Below are 24,704 nucleotides of genomic sequence, written 5' to 3' on the forward strand. Positions count from 1 at the left end.
ACAATAAATTAGTTCATTTTACTTGCCATACAATTCTCTCCTTTCCTTATACAGTTTATTGCCTTTTGATTTTAAACAAGTGTTAAAATAGAAAATAAAACTTATAGACAGATTTTATTTAATCTACTTTATTTCTAAAGTTGGGCCTTGTTCACAATTTTTCAAATACTTGTAACTTACTAATTAAAAAGAGACTCCAAAATTTGTCTTTAAATTTTATGCTTTTAGGCTTTTGGACCCCATGGATTCCTTTTAAGACAAAATAATTAACTTTTTACTTGATTTAAACAAGAATTTGTCATGAAAAAATTTTTAATAAATGATTTGTGTCTTTTTACAGTCTATCTATCCAAAATAAAATCTCCAAATTTTTCCCAATTCTTTCCCCCCAATTTTCTCCCTTTTTTCTTTGGGTTCTTCAAATAGTATTTTTCTGTTGGGTTGAAATTAAAAAATTTAAATATTGTGAGTTTAAAAATGTTTTTTGGGCCTTTTAATTTTGGCAATCCCACTGTATCAAAGTGAAAGGAAGGTTATACTTTTCGTTTTTTTGCTTTTTCATTCAACTGGGCATAACTTTTAAATAGATGTCTTAGAACAATTGCCCTTGCATGACAATGATTCAATAACCTGAGCATTATTTACTGTGTTAGTCTTGTACACCATATATCTCTACTTCTTAAAACCTCAATGCAGACATAATTTTTGATAATATATAAATAATGTTTACGTTGTTGTGCAAGAAAAAAAAAATTCATTGTGTTTTCCTATGACTGAAGTCTCAGCAAACCACAGGGCATAAACTAAATTGATGTCATATCAAGAACAGGATCAAATCTATCATGATCTAATGATATCTGTAAATTATACTGAAAATATCATTATTACTTACTGTATGGACAAAAAATATCTTGAAATTCTTTTGTTCTGTTCTTAGTTCTTTTGACCTGAAAATTTCAAAATCAACACACTTGATATAAAATATGCATATGTACGGCTTAAGTTAAAAGCAACTTATATTTTTGGAGTTATGAAGATTTTTCTGTTTTGTTTGTTTGTTTATTGTTATTTTTTTTGCTGTTGTTGTTTTTTTGTGTTGGGGGGTGGGGGGTAATGAGGGATTTCAGTTTTAAAGTCACTCCAGTTCTCTAAGACAGCGACTTTCCAGCTTCATAAGTTGAGGAAGACTTCAGGTACCACTCCATACATTATTTCAGATGCTGTTCTAAAGATGTTTTTACCAAATGAAGAGAAAAATGGACATAAAAAATTCTTGCGCCTTTTATATAATCCTTAGTTACACTTTCGGAAAAATTACACTTAATATCACTAATGAAGAGTATACCTTACACCATTTGTAATAGTAATGCACAGGTCAGTATGAATATTATGGATAAAAGTTCAAACAATGTGGTAGTTTGATATCCTTTACATAAGTATATGGTAAACAAACCTAAACTCTTCCTTTGATAAAATATGGCTGCTATTATTTCCGTGGAGTACATTCACACATTTAATTCTGAACGTGTGAAGATACTCAAAAGTCATGACATTTTGTTGACACACATTGACGTCAATATGGCGCCAGCATTATTATATAAATTGAAATTTGATACTAATACACCTTCATTTTGCTTTTGTGACCAACATAATAACATATTGTTATTGTTCAAATAATGAAAAGCTACCTAAAGTACATGTTGACCCATATTTCATCAGTGATTTAGTAAAAGCTGGTGATTTAGTTTTGAACTTTGGATTAAAAAAACAACAACAACACAAAAACAACAACATAAAAATACTTGTCCGTACCAGCCAATACTTCAATAACTGATTGAATATACCTATAGAATCATTTAATCAAAATTTGAAGACAAGATACTATAGAAAGTTTACCATGGAATTTGCCCTTTATATACTTTACTGACTGGATCAACATAATACAGATGAGGTCCTTCCGTCAATAAGAACATCCGTCTTCTAGCAAACAATCCCTGTAATTAAATATACAAGACACGTTTTAGGAACTGGCTAAGTGTATTTCTTTTATACTTGTCAAGACAATAGTTCTCAAACCCAGTTTGTAAAAGGGTAACAACAATAAAATACAGTTTAAAACATGTGCAAATTAATTTTTTTTATTGTAGGATTTACAACATGATACCAAACAATATCCACATTCATAAGGCAGTTTGTTTTTCTAATATTATGTTGATTTAGACACATTTTTGGTCTACTCAACAGCCAATCCAACCAATCAATTATTACCAGTAATAACCAATTACAAAAATTTAACAAAGTTTGAGGAACTTGATTTAATGCATAATTGATAATTACTACAATGTTATTACATCTACCTTTCTTTTGTCTATGAATCCTTGTTTTAGAATGAGATTTCCTTCAGTGAACCTATGATACTCATTTGTCTTAGCTTGCTCCTCTAATCTTTCCTTTCTCTCTTGTTCTGTTATTCTACAATGTTTAATATAACAGCATAAGTACATGTATGTACTACTACATCAGTATTTACTAAGTTAAGGTTTGATCTTTTTTCCTGTTTTTATTCAAATACCAATTTTAACACATATTGTTGGTCATACCTTGCAAATTGATCCACCAAACAGACTTTCCTAGATAACTTTCCAGTAAATACTGATTTCGCTGCAATTGACCAACTACTAATCTAACATGATTTTTGAATCAGGGAGGAGTGACAAATGACCACAAGACCCAATGTCCAAGATCAATTGTCACAGAGACATTACGCCTCACCCAAGGATTGACACAGCCACTCCTCGATTACTACTATGATGCTTTCCCTACAGAGCTCAGCAGGTTAACTTACTTCCCCATCTCTCAACACTGCTAACTGCTAATTAGCCAAGGTGGTAAATTAACATTTTCACTACTATAACCTAAAGCAATGGATTTCTCTGCAATGACCAAGCTGAAACCATGCAATATGTTTCTTTTTGTCATTACTTATGTATAAATATAAAAGGCTGATCTATCAGAAAATTGTGTTAGACTTATCAACCTAAAGCTGATACTTTTTCTCTCCTTTTTTCTTTTTGGTTCTAACATTCTTGGTTATCACACTATTGATACTAATATAATTTCAAAACATTATCTTTAACTTACAAATGTGATGTTAAGATTTCACCTATCCTTTTGTCTGTCAGGCCAGGCTGTAAAGAAACCAATTTCAAACTTATATATATTTTACAATCTTATCAAATGACTAGTAAGAGATTTAAACAAGCTTATATAGTTATGCAGTAGATGTCACTGAAGGAAAAAATGACAAATATTGGTCACTTTCCTTTTAAAAGGTTTTCCAGCTATTTTCCATGACAACAATAAATACTTGTTTCCAAACTTAAATGAGCCTCGTCACGACAAATCCAACATAATGTGTTTGTGACCAGCATGGATCCAGACCAGCCTGCGCATCCGCGCAGTCTGATCAGGATCCATGCTGTTCGCTATCAGTTTCTCTACTTGTAAAAGGGTTGGTAAGCGAACAGCATGGATCTTGATCAGACTGCGCAAATGCGCAGGCTGGTCTGGATCAATGCTGGTCGCAAACCCATTATGTTGGTTTTGTCGTGATGCGGCTCAAATATTTAACTCATACCAAGCTAAATATCCTAAATGAACTTGCTTATCTTTCAATCTGGACAAGACCATACGTCATGTTAATGAAAATTTAAAAATATTTAATGATTGAACAGGAAACAATGCAGAGCATGCAGACAGCACTGATGTGCTGGCTGATCTAGGTCGGCACCAGTCACAAAAGTAGAATCTGTTTAGGCTAGCAAGCTACAGCTGACGAAACACTACAATGGAGTTTAACACAGGAACAGTCTGTACAAGAGTTACCTTCATCGTACTCCAACAATGTTCTGGATTACTGGTAGTGGCAGGTAAATAGGGAACTAATGCTGGTGGTTGTACTTCTTCTATGTGGTCCCAATCTATACCCGTGAAAAACTCATGCCCCTTCAATTTCTCAAAGCCACCCATTTCATCACTACCCAATCTTTTATCTGGCTCTAAAACCTGTAATATATAAAACATAAATGACAGCAGCGTGCCTCGAAATTCATGCTTATTATCATGAAAATTTTGAAAATATATTGTGTGTGAACAAAGATAGTAATTAACACAATGCAAATAGCATTTACAATTCACGCAAATCACCAAAAAGAAGTCAAAGTATGCAAATATAGCTCTTACTGTCACGCAGTAGAAAATGTTGTGATAAATACTGCATAATCAGTCATTAATCGCATATAAAATGTAAATTATTACTTGAATCTTTTCATCAAATCTTAATACAATTTTTTTAAGTTTGACTTTCTTAAAACTATTTTGGCTCATCTGGAGGCAAGCAGCTTTAAAATGTTTAAATAATGAAAGTCAAACCAATGATGATCTCTGAATCTCCCAGAACACTTTTAAATAAGGTATTACAAAACAAAAAACAACAACAAAAACTTGTTTTTGGAATTTGTAATCAGCAAATACTTGACTGTATGTAGATCTACCACAACACGTACATAAATAACATTTAAATTGTGAAAAAACTAGAAATGTGTCCATAGGACACGGATGCCCCCACACGCCACTGTTCTGTCAATCTTATGACTCTAGGTCAAATATTTTTTGGACTACAAGTTGAAAACTAAAAATCAACAAAGGGCCATAATTCTGTTAAATTTGGTCACAGCAAAAATTCCTTCCTTTACTACCATCTACACGTTAAGGTTGTTCATCCCTGGAAGTTTAAGCAAAATCTGCCATCCCCTTTAAGACGAGTTGCGTTCACAAAATTTCTACATAGTATATAGTGAAAAAATCAACAAAGGGCCATAATTCTGTTAAATTTGGTCCCAGCAAAAATTCCTTCCTTTATTACCATCTACACATTAAGGTTGTTCATCCCTGGAAGTTTAAGCAAAATCTGCCATCCGGTTTAAGAGGAGTTGCGTTCACAAAATTTCTACATAGTATAGTGAAAAAATCAACAAAGGGCCATAATTCTGTTAAATTTGGTCGCAGCAAAAATTCCTTCCTTAACTACCATCTACACATTAAGGTTGTTCATCTCTGGAAGTTTAAGCAAAATCTGCCATCCGGTTTAAGAGGAGTTGCGTTCACAAGATTTCGGGACGTACGGACAGACATACGGACGGACACTTGGATGGACAAGTGCAACGCTATATGCTCCCACTCTGTGGGGGCATAAAAACACAACAAGACATGCCCATGGGCAGAATGTCGAGCCTGCTTGTCTTAATTCAAACATGAACCTATAAGCTTCAGATCAAGGAGATAGATGTTTACATAAGTGAGATGTGCGCAACACATCCTCTTTATACCAAATGCAAAATCTTGTCATTGCATCATCTGAGGTGACCTTGACTTCGACCCAGTGACCTGGTTTATGTGCATGATGAACATTTGTGCCTAAAACTAGAAATGTGTCCATAGGACACGGGTGCCCCCACCGCGCCACTGTTCTGTCAATCTTTTTACTAAGTCAAGGGAAATTACTCTACAAATACTGGATAAATCCACAAGCAAAACCCCAGGTGCAAATCTAAAATATGCTGAGCAACCTGCCTATAGGTTAAATGACTATGTCAAATCCTTTTTGAGAAACTTGCGACACAAGTTGAAAATTGCAAAAATTTTCTAAGTGAAGGGCAATAACTCTAAAAATACTAAATAAATCCAGACGAAAATACCTGGTGCACAACTGCACATGCTAATCAATATTCCTGTAAAGTAACATGACTCTAGGTCAAATACTTTTTGAGTTACCTGCGACACATGTTGAAAATTGCAAAATTTTACTAAGTCAAGGGCAATAACTCTGAAAATAATGAAAATTTCCAAACAAAAATACCCAGGTGCACAACTACACATGCTAATCAACATTCCTGTAAAGTTTAATGACTCTAGGTCAAATACTTTTTGAGTTACATGCGACACAAGTTGAAAATTGCAAAATTTTACTAAGTCAAGGGCAATAACTCTGAAAATACTTAAAATATCCAAACGAAAATACCCAGGTGCACAACTACACATGCTGATCAACATTCCTATTAAGTTTCATGACTCTAGGTCAAAAATTTATTGAGTTACATGCGACACAAGTTGAAAATTGCAAAATTTTACTAAGTCAAGGGCAATAACTCTGAAAATACTAAAAATATCCAGACGAAAATACCCAGGTGCACAACTACACATGCTGATCAACATTCCTGTAAAGTTTCATGACTCTAGGTCAAATACTTTTTGAGTTACATGCGACACAAGTTGAAAATTGCAAAATTTAACTAAGTCAAGGGCAATAACTCTGAAAATACTAAAAATATCCAGACGAAAATACCCAGGTGCACAACTACACATGCTGATCAACATTCCTGTAAAGTTTCATGACTCTAGGTCAAATACTTTTTGAGTTACGTGCGACACAAAAGTGAACGGACGGACGGACGGACGGAAGGACGGACGGACGGACGGACAAGGGTAAATCTAAATGCCCGCCACTAACGTGGGGGCACAAAAACTCAATTCATGCTATTTCAAAATTCCTCCATGCATAAGGGAGTTATGGCATGGGCAAGTTTGGATGCATGCATGCACACACAAACACTAAACAGCTATTTTTACAACTATGTTGAGCTCAGTTTAAGCTAGCTCGCCCAAAATCCTCTGACCATTAAGCATAATACAAGATTCAGTGCTGACAAACAAATTTTGATATTTTTATTTGATCTTTGACCTCTTGTGACCTTAACCTTTATTTTGTGCGAGACAAATCAACTCACCACAAAGAATATATGTGCTAAGTTATATTAAAATCCATCCATGTATATAGAAGTTATACTTGCAAATGAATGTTTTATTTTGTTATTTGACCTCTAAGTGTGACCTTGACCTTTGCCAGACACCTGAATTTTTCGCATGACACTCTGCCTCACAATGGAGAATATATGTCAAGAGATATATCAAAATCCCTCTTCTGGACACAGGTTATGCGCTGAACCCCAAGTGTGACCTTGACCTTTGAGTGGGGGACCTAGGTTTTGTGTGCTACACAACACCCTGTCATGGTGAGCATTTGTACCAAATTATTTAGTAATCCTTCAAAAGAATGATATAGACTGGAAAAATCCGGTTGGACGCACATACACTAAATTTTAAGCCAAAAATGATGACTAAGTCGAGCTCACCGCAAGTGTGTTTGACACAAATGAAATTGGTTTAAACACTTTAAACTCAAACCGGGCTAAAAATCAGACAAATTTTTAGTACATTTGTCTATTTCTTTATTATATTGTATACACTTCCTGCTCTATATTCCCCTGTTGATATATGTAAGAATTTGAAATCTTATGTTTTTAGGCATTTGAACCTCAGTGGAGTTCTTAAATGGTAATGCTCTCAATTCAAAGAAACAAGCATTTTAGTAACATTGATAAATGTTTTAAAATGTCACTGACAAAGCTCAGTATAGTGGAAAGTAGCAAATCTTTCCTGAGCTTCTAAGACCTAACCCAATTTACTTGTTATTCTTTCTAAATTTAGAGATGTCAGTGTAAACTGTGATAGAAAGAGGACAAACCTACAGTCTATGTTTTACAAACAGATTGCAATAAGCATAAAAATAACCTCATTTTATTAGTTAGTCCTCCAGATGCTTAAGACGCTTTGATATTTTTAAACTTATGATTCAATTCCTTAACAGCAAGCCCTGTGTTCACTAAGATTCAAGGATCAGGATCAAGATTTAGATCAAATTTAAAAACTCGAATATTCTCCATTATTTATCCTCATATATTAAATATTTAATATCAACTTGATAAAATTTCACTTGAAATAACATGTTTATGAAATTGTAGAATAAATTTGTTGTTATTTTACAAGATATGGGCTTTTAACAGTTGATTCAAATATTGATCTTTATCATAAAATCGATTCTTCTTTTGATCTGATTATTTTTGTATTTGTTTTGTTATACATCAATTCTATCCCAAAATAGGGTTGTTTCTTTGAAAATCGGCAATTTTGTTCTACAATTTTTTTTATTACCTTTTAATTCTAGCAAAATAAGATCAATTTTAGTTTCATAAAGCAATGAAAATAATATCAGGATCACTTGATACAGAGCTTTTATTAGTGATCATGTGGCCAGATTTCAAAGCATGCTTTAACTTGATGAATTAAGACTTCAAAACCTCTATTACTTATCAAGTTTCACAAATCTTACTTACCAATAATTTTTCAACCAAATCTCTAGCCAAAGGACAAAAACCATCAGGAAATTCATATTCAAGTTTTGTGATTTTCTGGAATATTTGGTATTCATGCCTGAGAAAACAAAAATAAAACTGCAATTTATTTCTCTGTCAGATGTGATCAAAGCAGACGGCACTTTATTGCTTTTCCACTCCAAACATAAATCTCACTAGCATTGATTCCTTAAGTTTCTGTTTCAGAAAACTAGCTTTATTGAAGATAGCCAATTAATTTATCCTCAAGCAACTTTAAAATAAATTCATACTGGTTCTTAAAGCTCACAATACATGTATATAAATGTTTTCACAACATAAATAATTTTAAACTTGTCATTTACAAATGATGCTGTAAAATCACTATGGAACTATTCAAATTTGGCATGAAATGAAATAAGTCAATGTAAAGGTAGATTCATTGTTCAAACTTTCCTTATACACTGCACCACATTATAAATCACTACAAATGAGGTAATATTTTTACTCACCCGCCTCTAAAGGGGCATTCACCAGATAAAAATTGAAATAAAATACATCCTAGGGCCCATAAGTCAGAACTGAAATATACAAGATTGGACATAATTTTATCATGTAATAAAATACATTTATATCTGATGTAAAATTTAATTTTTCGTACAAAATTCTTCTTGTAATAATTGTATGTCTTAAAATGACTTGGCTCTTGAGCCATTTTATCTTTTAATTAATCAAGTGAGCAATGATTCAAAAACTAACCAGTTCTGGTACTCATTTTACTGTACAGTGCCATACCTTGCCCAATAACCATAGCCATAACCTGATCATAACCCCAGTAAGGGTCAAACTTTAACAACCAGGCAAACATTCACCATGTCTAGTATTGATACCCATCCCATTAATGGAACTTCGAAGACTTTAAGTTTTCTCTTTTAGGCTAAAGTGACCGGCCCTTTAAGAAGGCTAACAGAATGTAATATTTGCCAAAGATATGAAGCATTTTTGCCATAAAAATATAAGAAATAGAAAAGACTAACAGAAACAAACCTTTTACTTGCAGATTTGCTGGTTAGAACTTCCGGAGATACATACTGGGCTGTTCCAACAAATGAATTTCTTCTCGAACCTTCATTATTCTCTGAAATAATGATCTCGAAATGTAGTTACGATTTTTTAAGATGCTTCAATCTACTAGCAATAAAGAGAATAACTTTATCCAGATGAATGGATTTAAAAGAAGAATGCAGTAACAAGCCCATAACAATTTCATCTACCTGATAATTCTGGTGAAGTAATTGAATTTAAAACCATCAAGAATCTAGAAATCATGTTGAAATTTTGAAACACTGTTACAAGTCAATGAATTTTAAAATTTAGTTTGTAGAACAATGCTGCTATGAACCTTCCAAATAATTAGTTTCAAAGAAGGTATGTGTACAAAATTACCCAGACATCAGACAATAAATTAAGGTGTTACATGTATATGCTTTTTTGTTTGGGTCTACTGGCACACATTGCTGGTCAATTGCATCTGAAATGTGCTACATGTAAAAATAATAAAATGCGATGGAAGCTTATATCGGCAACTGCAAGCTTCATCAAAATATTTCAGACAGCATTATACAAACAACCAATAAACCAGTCTTACATGTATTTCTATGATTGACATTAACATTTATAACTAGCATCATCTGCATAAACAGATATTAAAAATATCTCACCACCAGATCCATCCCCTTCCTCATTTTTGAATATTTTTGAAGAACCAAAGTCTGTGATCTGGATATGCATTTCATCATTCAACAAAATATTCTCTGGTTTCAAATCTCTAAAATTTATTATTTTAAATACAGTACTTAAGTGCCAGAGGTGATAATAACAATCATTATGTACCTGTACTTTAGCATGCAGACCTTATTACATATGCTAACTGATATTTGCCTGACACATTATGGGGTTATGGTGTACACATATTAACTACAGGGCACCTGGGTGCATGGCAGTGCAACAGGGCAGTGTTTTAGGGAAAAAGAAGAGCGGACTAAAATGACTTGGCAGGAATTCCTTTTATAATACTTTAGAATAACAAGATATGTTTGTAAAACATGTATGCCCCCTATCAGCAGCCAATTAGTCATGTGATAACGTTATTATGCATGACTTCTGACCCAGTGATCAAACAATTAATAAGGGTTATCAAGTATCTACTGGTCATGACCTTAACCTTTGACCCCTTGACCCAAAACTCAATAGGGGTCATCTGCTGGTCACGACCAATCATCATACAAAGTTTGAAGTTCCTAGGCCTAAGCGTTTTAAGTTAATTGATCAGAAACCGTTTTTACCTACAAGGTCAATGTGACCTTGACCTTTGACCCCAAAATCAATAGGTCATCTGCTGGTCATGACCAATCACCATACCAAGTTTGAAGTTCCTAGGCCTAAGGGTTCTTAAGTTATTGATCGGAAACCGTTTTAACATACAAGGTCAATGTGACCTTGACCTTTGACCCCAAAATCAATAGAGGGTCATCTGCCGGTCATGACCAATCACCATGCCAAGTTTGAAGTTCCTAGGCCGAAGTGTTCTTAAGTTATTGATCAGAAACCGTTTTTACTTACAATGTCAATGTGACCTTGACCTTTGACCCCTTGATCCCAAAATCAATAGGGGTAATCTGCTGGTCATGACAAATCACCATACCAAGTTTGAAATTCCTAGGCCTTAAAGTTCTTTAGTTATTGATCAGAAACCGTTTTTACTTACAAGGTCAGTGTGACCTTGACCTTTGACCCCTTGACCCAAAACTCAACAGGGGTCATCTGCTGGTCACGACTAATCATCATACAAAGTTTGAAGTTCCTAGGCCTAAGCGTTTTTAGTTTATTGATCGGAAACCGTTTTTACCTACAAGGTCAATGTGACCTTGACCTTTGACCCCTTGACCCCAAAATCAATAGGTCATCTGCTGGTCATGACCAATTACCATGCCAAGTTTGAAGTTCCTAGGCCAAAGGGTTCTTAAGTTATTGATTGGAAAGCATTTTTACCTACAAGGTCAATGTGACCTTGCCCTTTGACCCCTTAACCCCAATATAAATAGGGGTCATCTGCTGGTCATGACCAATCACCATACCAAGTTTGAAGTTCCTAGGCCTAAGGGTTCTTTAGTTATTGATGGGAAACCGTTTTTACCTAAGAGGTCAATGTGACCTTGACCTTTGACCCCTTGACCCCAAAATCAATAGGGGTCATCTACTGATCATGACCAATCACCATATCAAGTTTGAAGTCCCTAGGCCTAAGGGTTCTTTCGTTATTGATCAGAAACCGTTTTTACCTACAAGGTCAATGTGACCTTGACCTTTGACCCCTTAACCCCAAAATCAATAGGTCATCTGCTGGATGTAACCAATCAACATACCAAGTTTGAAGTTCCTAGGCCTTAGGGTTCTTTTGTTATTGATCGGAAATCGTTTTTACATACAAGGTCAATGTGACCTTGACCTTTGACCCCTTGACCCCAAAATCAATAGGTCCTCTGCTGGTCATGACCAATCACCATACCAAGTTTGAAGTTCCTAGGCCTAAGGGTTCTTTAGTTATTGATCAGAAACCGTTTTTTCCTACAAGGTCAATGTGACCTTGACCTTTGACCCCTTAACCCCAAAATCAATAGGGGTCATCTCCTGGTCATAACCAATCACCATACCAAGTTTGAAGTTCCTAGACCTAAGGGTTCTTTTGTTATTGATCCGAAACCGTTTTTACCCAAGAGGTCAATGTGACCTTGACCTTTGACCCCTTGACCCAAAAATCAATAGGGGTCATCTACTGATCATGACCAATCACCATACCAAGTTTGAAGTTCCTAGGCCTTTAAGTTCTTTAGTTATTGATCGGAAACCGTTTTTGCTTACAAGGTCAATGTGACATGACCTTTGACCCCTTGACCCCAAAATCAATAGGGGTCATCTACTGATCATGACCAATCACCATACCAAGTTTGAAGTTCCTAGGCCTTAAGGTTCTTTAGTTATTGATCGGAAACCGTTTTTGCTTACAAGGTCAATGTGACCTTGACCTTTGACCCCTTGACCCCAAAATCAATAGGGGTCATCTACTGATCATGACCAATCACCATACCAAGTTTGAAGTTCCTAGGCTTTTAAGTTCTTTAGTTATTGATCGGAAACTGATTTTGCTTACAAGGTCAATGTGACCTTGACCTTTGACCCCTTGACCCCAAAATCAATAGGGGTCATCTACTGATCATGACCAATCACCATACCAAGTTTGAAGTTCCTAGGCCTTAAGGTTCTTTAGTTATTGATCGGAAACCGTTTTTGCTTACAAGGTCAATGTGACCTTGACCTTTGACCCCTTGACCCCAAAATCAATAGGGGTCATCTACTGATCATGACCAATCACCATACCAAGTTTGAAGTTCCTAGGCTTTTAAGTTCTTTAGTTATTGATCGGAAACCGATTTTGCTTACAAGGTCAATGTGACCTTGACCTTTGACCCCTTGACCCCAAAATCAATAGGGGTCATCTACTGATCATGACCAATCACCATACCAAGTTTGAAGTTCCTAGGCCTTAAGGTTCTTTAGTTATTGATCGGAAACCGTTTTTGCTTACAAGGTCAATGTGACCTTGACCTTTGACCCCTTGACCCCAAAATCAATAGGGGTCATCTACTGGTCATGACCAATCACCATACCAAGTTTGAAGTTCCTAGGCCTAAGGGTTCTTTAGTTATCACTCGGAAACCATTTGGTCTACGGACCGACGGACCGACGGACCGACAGACCGACGGACCGACGGACCGACAAGTGCAAAGCAATATACCCCCTTTTTTTCAAAATGGGGGCATAATTACTTTTATAAAAATATACATTCAATATGATAATGATACTAATGTTTATCAAAATGTACAGATAAGATTAACAATTGAAAATTAATTCACTTTAATCTTTCAGACAATAATCATGCAGCTTTCAATGTTGATAGATAAAACATAAAATAAAAAGCTTCAGAGCTTTGTTCAAATAATTTCAAAAGGAACAAAGTGGACCAAATTAAAAGAAACGCAAGCATTAATAATGCATTAAGATGCTTCATATCACTTACCTATGGATAATTCCAACCCCATGCAAGTATTCTAGTGCTTTCACAATTTCTGCTGTATAGTGCCTGGAACAATCTTCATCAAAAGATGACAGTTTATGGAGGTAGTCTAACAATTCTCCTCTCCTTGCATATCCTAACACAAAATCTGATGCAAATGCTTAAGGAATAACACATACTAAGCAGGGCTTTTTTCCTTCTATAGCAGGGGCCGTTATAGGGCTGCTTCCCCAAAGAAAAATTCATTAAAATCATGCTTTTTTCCCAAAAAATTGAATTTACATCAAGTTGCCTTTTGAATCTAAGAGACTTACAGGGTTTCTCTCAAAGATTTCTGATAAATTTTGAAATCCAACAGTATAACAATTAAAATCTTTAATGTATGGCTGAGTGTACAATTTATTAAGTTACTATAAATACAACCACTGAAAATTGCACAAAGGAATTGATGCCTTGGCTAGATCTTTGCATTTATTTGAAAGATAGTAACTGTGAGGTGGAATCTCATGTGGGATTGGATTTTTACTCATGCTAAAACATTTTTTAAAACAAGAGTCGGTTGAACCGGGTGATGCTCCCCAGGTTTTGGACACAGGAAGGTATACTTCTTGTAGTGTCAGAATTATGTCACAGACAAAGTTCATAGTGTAAAAACAACCCAAATGTTGTGCACCACACATTGTCTCAATATAGTGATCATTTCTGTGAAATAGTTGTAAAATCCAACTTCAAATAACAAAGTTATGGTCCGGACACGAATTTGCTGCAAGGTCATGCTTTGACCTTCAAAGTAGCGACCCAAATGTTGTATGCGACAAGTCGATTCAATATGGTGATCATCTCTGTGAAATAGTTGTTAAATCCGACTTCAAGTAACGAAGTAATAGGCTGGACACGATTTTGCTGCAAGGTCATGCTGTGACCTTGACCTTCAAGGTAAACCCAAATGTTGCACTAGACACATGGTGATTAATTTCTGTGAAATAGTTTTAAAATCTGACTTCAAATAACAAAGTTATGGGCCGGAAATGATTTTGCTGCAAGGTCATGCTTTGACCTTGACCTTCAAGGTAGCGACCCAAATTTTAAACGCGACACGTCGTCTCAATATGGAGATCATTTCTGTGAAATAGTTTTAAAATACGACTTCAAATAATAGGGTTATGGACCAGACACGATTTTGCTGCAAGGTCATGCTGTGACCTTGACCTTCAAGGTAGCGACCCAAATGTTATGCGCGACACATCGTCTCAATATGGTGATCATTTCTGTGAAATAGTTTTAAAATCCAACTTCAAATAACAAAATTATGGGCCGGACACGAATTGGGACGTACATACTGACAGAAAGGTCATGCTGTGACCTTGACCTTCAAAGGTAGCGACCCAAATGTTGCTCGCGACACGTCGTCTCAATATGGTGATCATTTCTGTGAAATAGTTTTAAAATCCGACTTTAAATAACAAAGTTATAGGCCGGACACGAATTCGCGAAGTACGGACGGACGGACAACCCGACAACTATATGCTCCCCCAAAATTATTCGGGGAGCATAAAAATGGTCAGATGATTAGGGCTCATCTCTGATCCAAGCTTTTGGACTTTGTACAGAATGCAGATGTGGGTTGATTGATATTAAAAATACACATTTTGTCATGTTTATGTCTGAACATCTTGTGTATTACACCAAAGGATACATAGTCTGTCTGCATCTTGAAATGTATAGTAGAGTCTGATAAAGAATGGATGGCTTATCTTCATGAGAACTTCCTTTTCTCTCATTACATATTGTGTCTTTCTTTCTCTCATAATGTGCTTCTTCTCCAACACTTTTACTGTAACATAATAGACAAATACTAATGTATACTTTCAGTTAAAATATTGTATCACATGACATCATTTGTTTTCAATGATATTTAACCATAACACAATTTTTGTTTTATGCATTTTTACCAGACACCCTTAACCTGTTGAAATGGACGTGTCCAGTTGCTATTTTTAGAACTGTCATTTATCAGTTTTGGTCATATTCAAATGAAAACTACCTGGTAAAGTTAGTAAGCAAACCATATGGAGCCTGGTCAAACTGCATGGATAATTGGTAAATGGAGACTGGCATGACTTTTAAACTGTTGTCAAAGGGTAGTATTTGGTTCCAGAAGGGAAAGGGCTAATACATGTATAAAACATTATGATGATGTCATCAACTATAATATAAGGTTAATTTAAAAATGGTGTGTGACATAATAGTTTTACCATCTTCGACCTTGTTCAACTATCAAATATAATTTGATAAAACAAATCCTGTTTGTTGTCATTTCACAACAACTCATAATAAAAATCAAACTTATCCCTGAGTAATACAGAAATCATTTAATGTTTATGTCCATAAAAACTTATCTTAATATAAATCTATATGAAAGGACTATAAATGTAACATCTTGTATGTATTGAATGTAATGATGCAAAATTTAAAATTGTATTGAATAAATAATTACAAAAAACCTTGAAAGGTCATGAAAATTAATTACCATGAAGTAAAACTAAGTTACTCTCGAGCTAAATCTTGTGCAAATTTGCCTTTAATAAACTGTTCTATCAAATGAGGTGATGTAATATAGGAAATTGTTTAGAAGCAATGCAGTTTGAAACCTCAATATATGGCAATGCTAGTAAATTACATAAATCTGTGTCAGAAGTCTAAATCTGGACATCCTCATCTTGACATCCACAAAATTGATAATAGACTGTCCAAAGTAAGAAATTCAGTAGATAAAGGATTAAGCATATAGAGGATATTCAAGTTTTTTCTATAAATACACGATTTATTTTCATTGAATGGTGTGAAAATAAATATTTCATGAGTGGCAGCGCAGCCATGAGTGAAATATGATAATTTTCATATCATAAGATAAAAAATAAATCCTGTATTTAAAGAAAAAAAACTTGAATCCTCTGTTTATTATATACAGTTTTCTATCATTACAATTTGAAAGACTTCCCTTAAAATTTTGTGTTTTGGCTAAATTAAGAAGAAAAAAGTCCAGGAAGACACCAGTGAAAATACATAAATTATGTTTCACTGCACTGAAAAATAAATTTTAACAGTGCAAATATGGAAAATGAAAATGCACATTTTATTTCATCAAAATTTCTCAATATTTCATTTACAATTATTTAATAAAATATCTTAGTTCCTGCATACAGACAGAATTTACTGATTAACATATGAACACTAGAATGCTAGCAAAAACTAACAAACATTTATATATGTATAATATGTCATTCACTGACAGGAAAACTTACTTGCAAACTCTGTTCCAGAACTGATTTCCTTTGCTAAATACACCTGTAATAAATTACGGCAAGAACATGATTGTATTGATAGGCATTTGATATATTTATGAACTCTGGACAATTATAAGGTACAAATATAACAGCATGGGTGCAAGTTGAAAAATTGGAAAAACCTGAAAACCTTTATTCATAATCATTTTCATGATGAAACATGATGAAATTTGTCACAAAAAACCTGAGCTTCAGGCATATGCCTGAAAACTTGCACCCATGTAAGAATAATTAAGAAAAGATACAAGCTTAAATGTTGTCTGAGATTACTTTAGTTTAAGAGAAATGGACATATAAACATTAAATTTTCTCATTTTGTCGAGAGATTACATGAAATCATGAGAATTCTCAAACTTGAGAATGACACAAACACTATGCAATGTAACTATAGCACTTTAATAAAAGGTGACCTAACAAAAACTGCACACTTGACTATTTTCAGTGCCTGATAGTAAATCAAGCCTGGATAATGTAAGAATAAACAAAAAAGAAGATTTCATTCAAACAAAAACATGCCTAATTTATGAGTCTTGGATCTGATACTGAATAAACAAAGAATTTACTTAGTTCACAAAGGGCTATTCTTTATTCAAAATCCATATCAAGTGTTATAGACCTGGGACAGTGACCTCCAGTTATGATCACTTAGACATGTATGAAGTTGCAAGTGAATATCTTTAGTAGCTGATGTTGCACAAGAATTTTTGTTACTTCCAAACGGGTCATAATTTAGTAACAAGAAGCGCCGCAATGCGACGAAAACCAGGTTTTCAACGACCAAGTTTTGATGTGACAGCAATCAATAGGTCAAAAAGCACTGAAGTTATTGAGTAGAAGCTGAAAATTCTATTGTAAGCAAATGACCTTGAACTTGATCTAAGATATCTTAGTGGCAATCCAAAGCTGCCACTCAGCAAGTTTGGTGTCAAAAGGTCAAAGCAAACTCAAGTTATAACATGAAAACTAAATACATTTACATTAACCTTGATCACAGACACCTGGGTAGCAATCCCAAGCTGCCTCTTGATATAAGCTACCCATTCATCAAGTTTGGTGTCATTAGGCCAAAGCAAACTCAAGTTATTGAGTAGAAACTGAATTTCTATTTTTAGTAACAGTGACCTTGACCTTGATCACAGACACCAGGATAGCAATCCAAAGCTGCCTGTTGATATAACCTATCCATTCACCAAGTTTGGTGTCAATAGGCCAAAGCAAACTCAAGTTACTGAGCAGAAACAGTGGCCTTGACCTTGATAACAGACACCTGGGTAGCAATCCCAAGCTGCCTCTTGATATAAGCGATCCATACACCAAGTTTGGTATCAATAGGCCAAAGCAAACTCAAGTTATTGAGCGGAAAATGAATTTCTATTTTTAGTAACAGTGACCTTGACCTTGATCACAGACACCTGGATAGCAATCCCAAGCTGCCTCTTGATATAAGCTATCCATACACCAAGTTTGGTGTCAATAAGCCAAAGCAAACTCAAGTTATAGAGCAGCAACTGAATTTCTATTTTTAGTAACAGTGACCTTGACCTTGATCACAGACACCTTGGTAGCAATCCCAAGCTGCCTCTTGATATAAGCTATCCATACACCAAGTTTGGTGTCAATAAGCCAAAGCAAACTTAAGTTATTGAGCAGAAACTGAATTTCTATTTTTAGTAACAGTGACCTTGACCTTGATCACAGACACCTGGGTAGCAATCCCAAGCTGCCTCTTGATATAAGCTATCCATACACCAAGTTTGGTGTCAATAGGCCAAAGCAAACTCAAGTTATTGAGCGGAAACTGAATTTCTATTTTTAGTAACAGTGACCTTGACCTTGATCACACACATCTGGGTAGCAATCCCAAGCTGCCTCTTGATATAAGCTATCCATACACCGAGTTTGGTGTCAATAGGTGAAAGCAAACTCAAGTTATTGAGCGGAAACTGAATTTCTATTTTTAGTAACAGTGACCTTGATCACAGACACCTGGGTAGCAATCACGAGCTGCCTCTTGATATAAGCTATCCATACACCAAGTTTGGTGTCAATAGGCCACAGCAAACTGAATTTATTGAGCGGAAACTGAATTTCTATTTTTAGTAACAGTGACCTTGACCTTGATCACAGACACCTGGGTAGCAATCCCAAGCTGCCTCTTGATATAAGCTACCTACACACCAAGTTTGGTGTCAATAGGCCAAAGCAAACTAAAGTTATTGAGCGGAAACCAAAAGTTGACGCCTGCCGGCCCGCCTGCCCACCCGCCGACTTCGGCATTACAATAACCCGGTTTTCGTTGAAAACCTGGTTAAAAACCTGTGTCAGAGTTTTGTGCCAAGGATAGTGATCTCCAATTATGATCCCAGAAGAGAAGTGTTAAGATTTACGTAAATACCTTCAATTGCTTTGAAGACTGATATTGATACTGACCTCCAGAATTTCACAAATGGCCATAATTCTGACAAAATTCAAACCATGCTATAGTGTCAGTGATTTTTCTCACTTAATTGGGACGAGGCCTTAGCCTCTTGATTTTGGGAAAAAATATCGCTAAAACTGCTGACTTGGGAAGTAAAAAATCTGGTTTAAGTTGAGATTTTTGGGAAAACTGCATGATTTTAAAGAAAATTTCAATTGGGAAGAGGCCTTTTTTCGAAGTTTGTTATATAAGTAGGAAAATCACTGAGTGTTATGGCAATATTGGCCTTCAATAACGACCTATTGTGATCTCAAATATGTGTATGAAGTTACAAGCAAATATCTTCAGTGCTTGATGAGGTATGATGTTGCAAGTAAAACTTTATCCACAGTGCTATGACCACACTGACACCTAATCACATGTCAGAAGAAAAGCCCCACTATTTGCCTTATAGCCATGCTAAAAACTAAAACAACTTACTGTTGAGAAAGAACCTTCCCCAATAACTTTACCAAAGACAAAGTCATTTGGGGTCTTTTTGATGGGCCTGGCTGAGCCAGGTCCACTTTCAGAGCTTGTACTCATCACCTAGTACCTAAAATATATAAGAAAAATAATAATAAGTTCAACAAAATTAATGCTGTCAGAGTAGACAGTGCCCTTGATGTATAAACCAAGAAAAAATATGTCTAATATTTATATATATATATTCAATTATATTGTATTATCAATATATGGAAGATATTCATATGCCCAAATAGTGCATGTCATGAAACACGCATATCAATGAAGTGCAAAATAATATGTCAAACATAAAATTAATATATAATGATAAATCAAACTTTATGAACTTTGATTTTCATACAAAAATGTTTTCACTGATGCCTAGATCACATATAAATCTGCCGCTGGCCGATTAAAAGTTTTTTACATCAGCCGCTTTGATGATTTAATGAACACCGGGTGATTTTAAATCCGATACCTTGCGTGGTCATGAATGAAACTGTCGCCGGGCGATTTTTTGCCGAAATGATGTTAAATGCTAAGGCATGTCAGAGTTGATGTAAGGTGGTGCCCATTGGTACCAAAGTACTTACTTTTTAGGGTGGTGCACATTGGTACCACAGTACTTACTATTTCCATAATGTCATATAAGAAAGAAAAGGAGCTACAGTACAGCTCGCGCGGAATGTACAATTTTTGTGTTTCCTCCGCAATCGATGTTTAAGCGCACTCCTTAATCCACCATGAGCGTGATCGCGGAGAAATACCCGTGACACAATCACAGAGTTTTAGAAAGTGTAAAGGTATTATCGCGGAGATTGTAATTTCACTGACTTATTTTACTGCGAAAAGGAGCTAGTTTCACTGACTTATTTTACTGTCAACTGGTAATGGCTGCTGCAAATGCTGCACATGCAAATAAGCCGTTCAAATTACTATGATACCGATGGGAACGCGGTACACGCAGGGAGTACTCTAACCTAATTAAGTAATTAGTTGCACTGTTACTGATATAATGTTTCATTAAAATATGGTCAGCTGAGCTGGTACTACAGCCATTAAAAAAGCATACAGGGGCATCAAGGGATGAAATGAAATAGTTCAACTTCTACCCGTGACTTAACCTAGACTTATCATTGTTTCAAATTTGCACATATTTCACGTGAATTTTTCATTTGAATCTTAATTCATTACTCCACCCACATTACTTTCCTATTTCATGGCAAAGAGTAAATGCTACTAATTCATAAAATAAAAGTTAAAGTTTACATATCACTTATTTACCTTGTTGACTTTCGAATAGTACCGAACCAGTTAGCATTATCCTTACACACACATTGAATTACAAATGCTTTTTTGGATGAAAATGAAAGTTGAAGTAAAAACCGGAAACTGTAAATGGTTTCACGCATGCGTAAAGATTAAAAATCTTAAATGTAATGAATTAAACGTCTTTCATGTAATTATTGACTGAAACCGGTCTTAGATATTGTCTCTATTGTGCTATGACTTCCTGGCTCAGAGTTTGAAATGTTATTATTATCTAATTCTATCAAAACTTATAATTCAATTTTTGACAGATGACGTCATTTCGAAGCATCATCCGGGTACTCTTAATGGCCGCATTGAGGGAAAAACTGCTCAGCATTTCCGGATATTTCATTTTCATATAATGTACGTTTTACGGTTTGCCATTTACTTATAACATTTTCATGAATTAAAGTAAAACGTGCCTTTATGAAGTCTCATCAAGAAATTTGTTTGTCATACATAAACAGTTGATTTTACAGCTATATTTTTTTTCTATTTCAAAACTTTTATAAAAAATTAAACCCAAAGCTAGTAGTTGTTGATTGTGAATATTTGAGTTGCATTTCTTAGATATAATTCATTACGTTCTACCTAAAAACAGAAGCCACTTACAAACACAGCTGTACCATAGAATAATTTTATGCAAGTATCATTCAAATTTCATTATCAACAACTTCACACTAAATTATATGAAAATAGGCAAAGCCTATGAACAGGGAAGTCGTTAAAAAGTTTCTTTCATTTTTCTGTATTAAAAGTGTCATTCGTTATTTCATGCACCACTTACATTTTCGCTCAGAACACTCGACGATTATTATGACTCTGAAAAGTTGAGATTTGTTCCGTTATCGGAATACCCCGCCTATTATCATTGAGTTACATTGTAAATGGCGGCAGCCAACTAGAACTGACTCTGAAATTTCATTGATAGGTATAGGATTTTATATATTTTTATTGTCTTTTATTTCATTTTCTTTTAAAAGTACACGTGTAGTCTATAGTCGGGCAAGCCAAAGCCCTGGCACGGTTTTGACTTCCCCGTATAAAACGAAATCAAAGCAAAGTGATGACAAGCATATGTTACTTTTGATCACTGTACCTTCTTGGCAGCCTATATTATCCACGTTCCTTTTCCAGCGATAACTAGTGGTGGTCATTTCAGATCACGGCAGTAAGCTGAGTAACTTGTCAGAGTAACTTTAAGCCACATTGAATTTACCCGAACATAGTTCAGCCACTGCAACGTTCCTGGAGTGATAGTTGCCTTCATTTTCACAAGGAACTGATACCTTCTGTACAGCCAGAACAGAGGTAAAGTGCAAATGACCGTAAAAAGATTTCATGATTAATTAAAACAAAAGTGACAGGTCTGCACTGTCTTGGAATCAAACTCAGGTTGCCCAATTCAGTGTTCAATCTAGAGTGCGCCATTGACCCCCTGAAAAGACCGCCGGCGCAAAACAAATTCAACTGTTGGCCCGACAGGCGCACTCATAGAAAATGCCATTAATGATCTTAAACCTGATTAAGTACATAAAAAGTTTCTTGTGAATAATATTAATAAATACTGAATTCAAAACTGAAGTTTGTATAGAAAAACAAGAGCATGTTGGTAAGATAGTTACCGCACTCGGTAACCCTTTTTAAACCTTGATCGCTACGCTCTCTCGGTCCGGGTCCAGTGTTTTTCCTACTTATATAACAGACGCCGAAAAAAGGCCTCTTCCCAATTGAAATTTTCTTTAAAATCATGCAGTTTTCCCAAAACTCTGAACTTAAACCTGCTTTTTTCTTCCCAAATTAGCAATTTTAGCGATAATTTTTCCCAAAATCAAGAGGCTAAGGCCTCTTCCCAATTAAGCAAGAAAAATCACTGGGGTCTGTAAATACTATGCAGACCTGTTCTTCGTACCATAACTATTACTTACTTTTATAAACAAAACAAATCGTCACAGATAATCCAATACATGCGTGTAGTTATAGTTTTTTAACGGTAAAAACAAATTAATATGCAATAACTTTCCGGAGGAAAAAAAAACTATATTTGTGAAAAAGTGCGAGTTAATTATAGAGGTGTGCATAAATTATTACGAACACGCCTTCAACCAATTAAAAAAAGTCTTAAAGATGGAGCTAATCAAACACGATTGGCTAGGGAGTGTCTGACAATTGAGTGAATAAACTTTGATTGGTCTTTGGCTGGTCCGCGCTAAAACATTGTGCATATCATTAAAATCAATACAGACATCTTAAGCATGACGTAAGAACTGCTGCCCTCACAAAAGATCAAAGGTACCGGTATGTCAATATACATTGTCTTAGCACCTGTTGACACTTTGTTTTTAGCTTGGATATATTGAGAAGGGTAAATGTTTTTAGCGACTATTGTAAGTTTATAAGCTAATTGCAAAATATGATTTTGGCACTGATTAAAAAAAATGAACATTGTTATCAAATATCCCTGGTAACATTTAAATAAGATTCATATGTTTCTTTGAACATTATGTCATTGTTTCTTTACCAATCAGTTCTTAAAATTGAGCCTGCATCAACGCTAACAGTACTCTCAAAAAAGGTCCAAATAATGTCATTTTTTTAGTTGAATTGTCATGGAATTTTGCAACTGTTTTTGGTCTATATATGGTACGTGAACAAGTAACTTAAAAAGATACAATACCTTATTTGAATTTGATGTTGATTTTAAGTGTTTGCCCCCTTTTTTCTCAAATGACCCCCTTTCGAAAAGTTTATGGGCCCGAAGGGCCCCCTGGAAATTTGTTCTAGATTGAACACTGCCAATTCACTGTCCAATGCTCTACCTTAAGCTCTAGGAATGATCCTTAGGTGATCTTCTTTGAAAGTTGTGGAAAAAAAATCATTCAATGTAGAAATCTGGTTGCACATGGCAACCAAAATAAATTATTTGAACAAGATTGATAGAGGTCTACAATATGCTCTAGCCTTTACAGTTTCAAAGGAGCTTGAATATACATTGTATTTATATGGTAAATTCTTTAAAAATCATCATCTCAGAAACTATAATAATAAAGGTTAGAGCTTAGATATTTGGCATGGAATATAATCATAATGGTTATATAGTTATTTATGGAAAAATAAAAGTCATTAAAAACCATCTCCTCTAAAATAAAGGCTTATGCTAAGATATTTGGCATAAAACTTTAACTCCAAGTAATAAAGTATTGCACATGTATACCATATCCCCTGGTGAGGATTTAGGGCCATCATGGTCCTCTTCTTGTTTTTTTATATGTCACATAGCTGGAAGGGAATTACAGTATTAGGAATTGCATAGATCTGTCCTTCACAAACATTTTTGTGCCTGTTTCATAACTTTTAAGCACAAATAATCACCATTATAACACCATGTGCTAAGCACAATTAGCTAGATATCTATCAATTGCTCTTAAAGAAACTCTACGGAAGTAAAAAATCCTAAGTATATAAAATTTGAATTTCTTACATAGATCAGCAGGGTTTTTTAATTAAAACTAAAATATATGCAAAAGATGATTGAGAAATGTTCTCTGAAATAAATTGAAAATCATATTTTTGTGAAAAGTGTTGCAAAGGTTTTTAATAATGGGTCTTTTTTAGCTGATCTTTTTTGAGTTAATGTTACAGTCAGGTTGTCGTTGCCATTGCCGTTCAAAAATATTATTAATCTTGAAAAATTGTTTCCG

The 24,704-nt window shown here is 34.9% G+C and overlaps 1 protein-coding gene across 1 annotated transcript; it reads right to left on the minus strand.

Moving 5' to 3' along the window:
- Nucleotides 1-847: 847 nt before the first annotated feature.
- On the minus strand, nt 848-21,299 carry LOC132738034 (3-phosphoinositide-dependent protein kinase 1-like). Its single transcript, XM_060725457.1, has 14 exons — nt 20,977-21,299; nt 19,669-19,783; nt 16,728-16,770; nt 15,119-15,256; nt 13,426-13,570; nt 10,010-10,116; nt 9,336-9,426; nt 8,801-8,869; nt 8,292-8,388; nt 3,886-4,065; nt 3,142-3,188; nt 2,358-2,472; nt 1,897-1,994; nt 848-947 (listed from the first exon to the last, which is right to left on the minus strand). The coding sequence occupies exons 2-14, from the start codon at nt 19,771-19,773 to the stop codon at nt 848-850; spliced, it is 1,335 nt and encodes a 444-aa protein (XP_060581440.1). The 5' UTR covers nt 19,774-19,783; nt 20,977-21,299.
- Between the last annotated feature and the right edge of the window lie 3,405 nt (nt 21,300-24,704).

This window comes from Ruditapes philippinarum, unplaced genomic scaffold (genome assembly GCF_026571515.1).
Source record: "Ruditapes philippinarum isolate M1 unplaced genomic scaffold, ASM2657151v2 ctg2994_1_1_1_1, whole genome shotgun sequence".
NCBI lineage: Eukaryota > Metazoa > Mollusca > Bivalvia > Venerida > Veneridae > Ruditapes > Ruditapes philippinarum.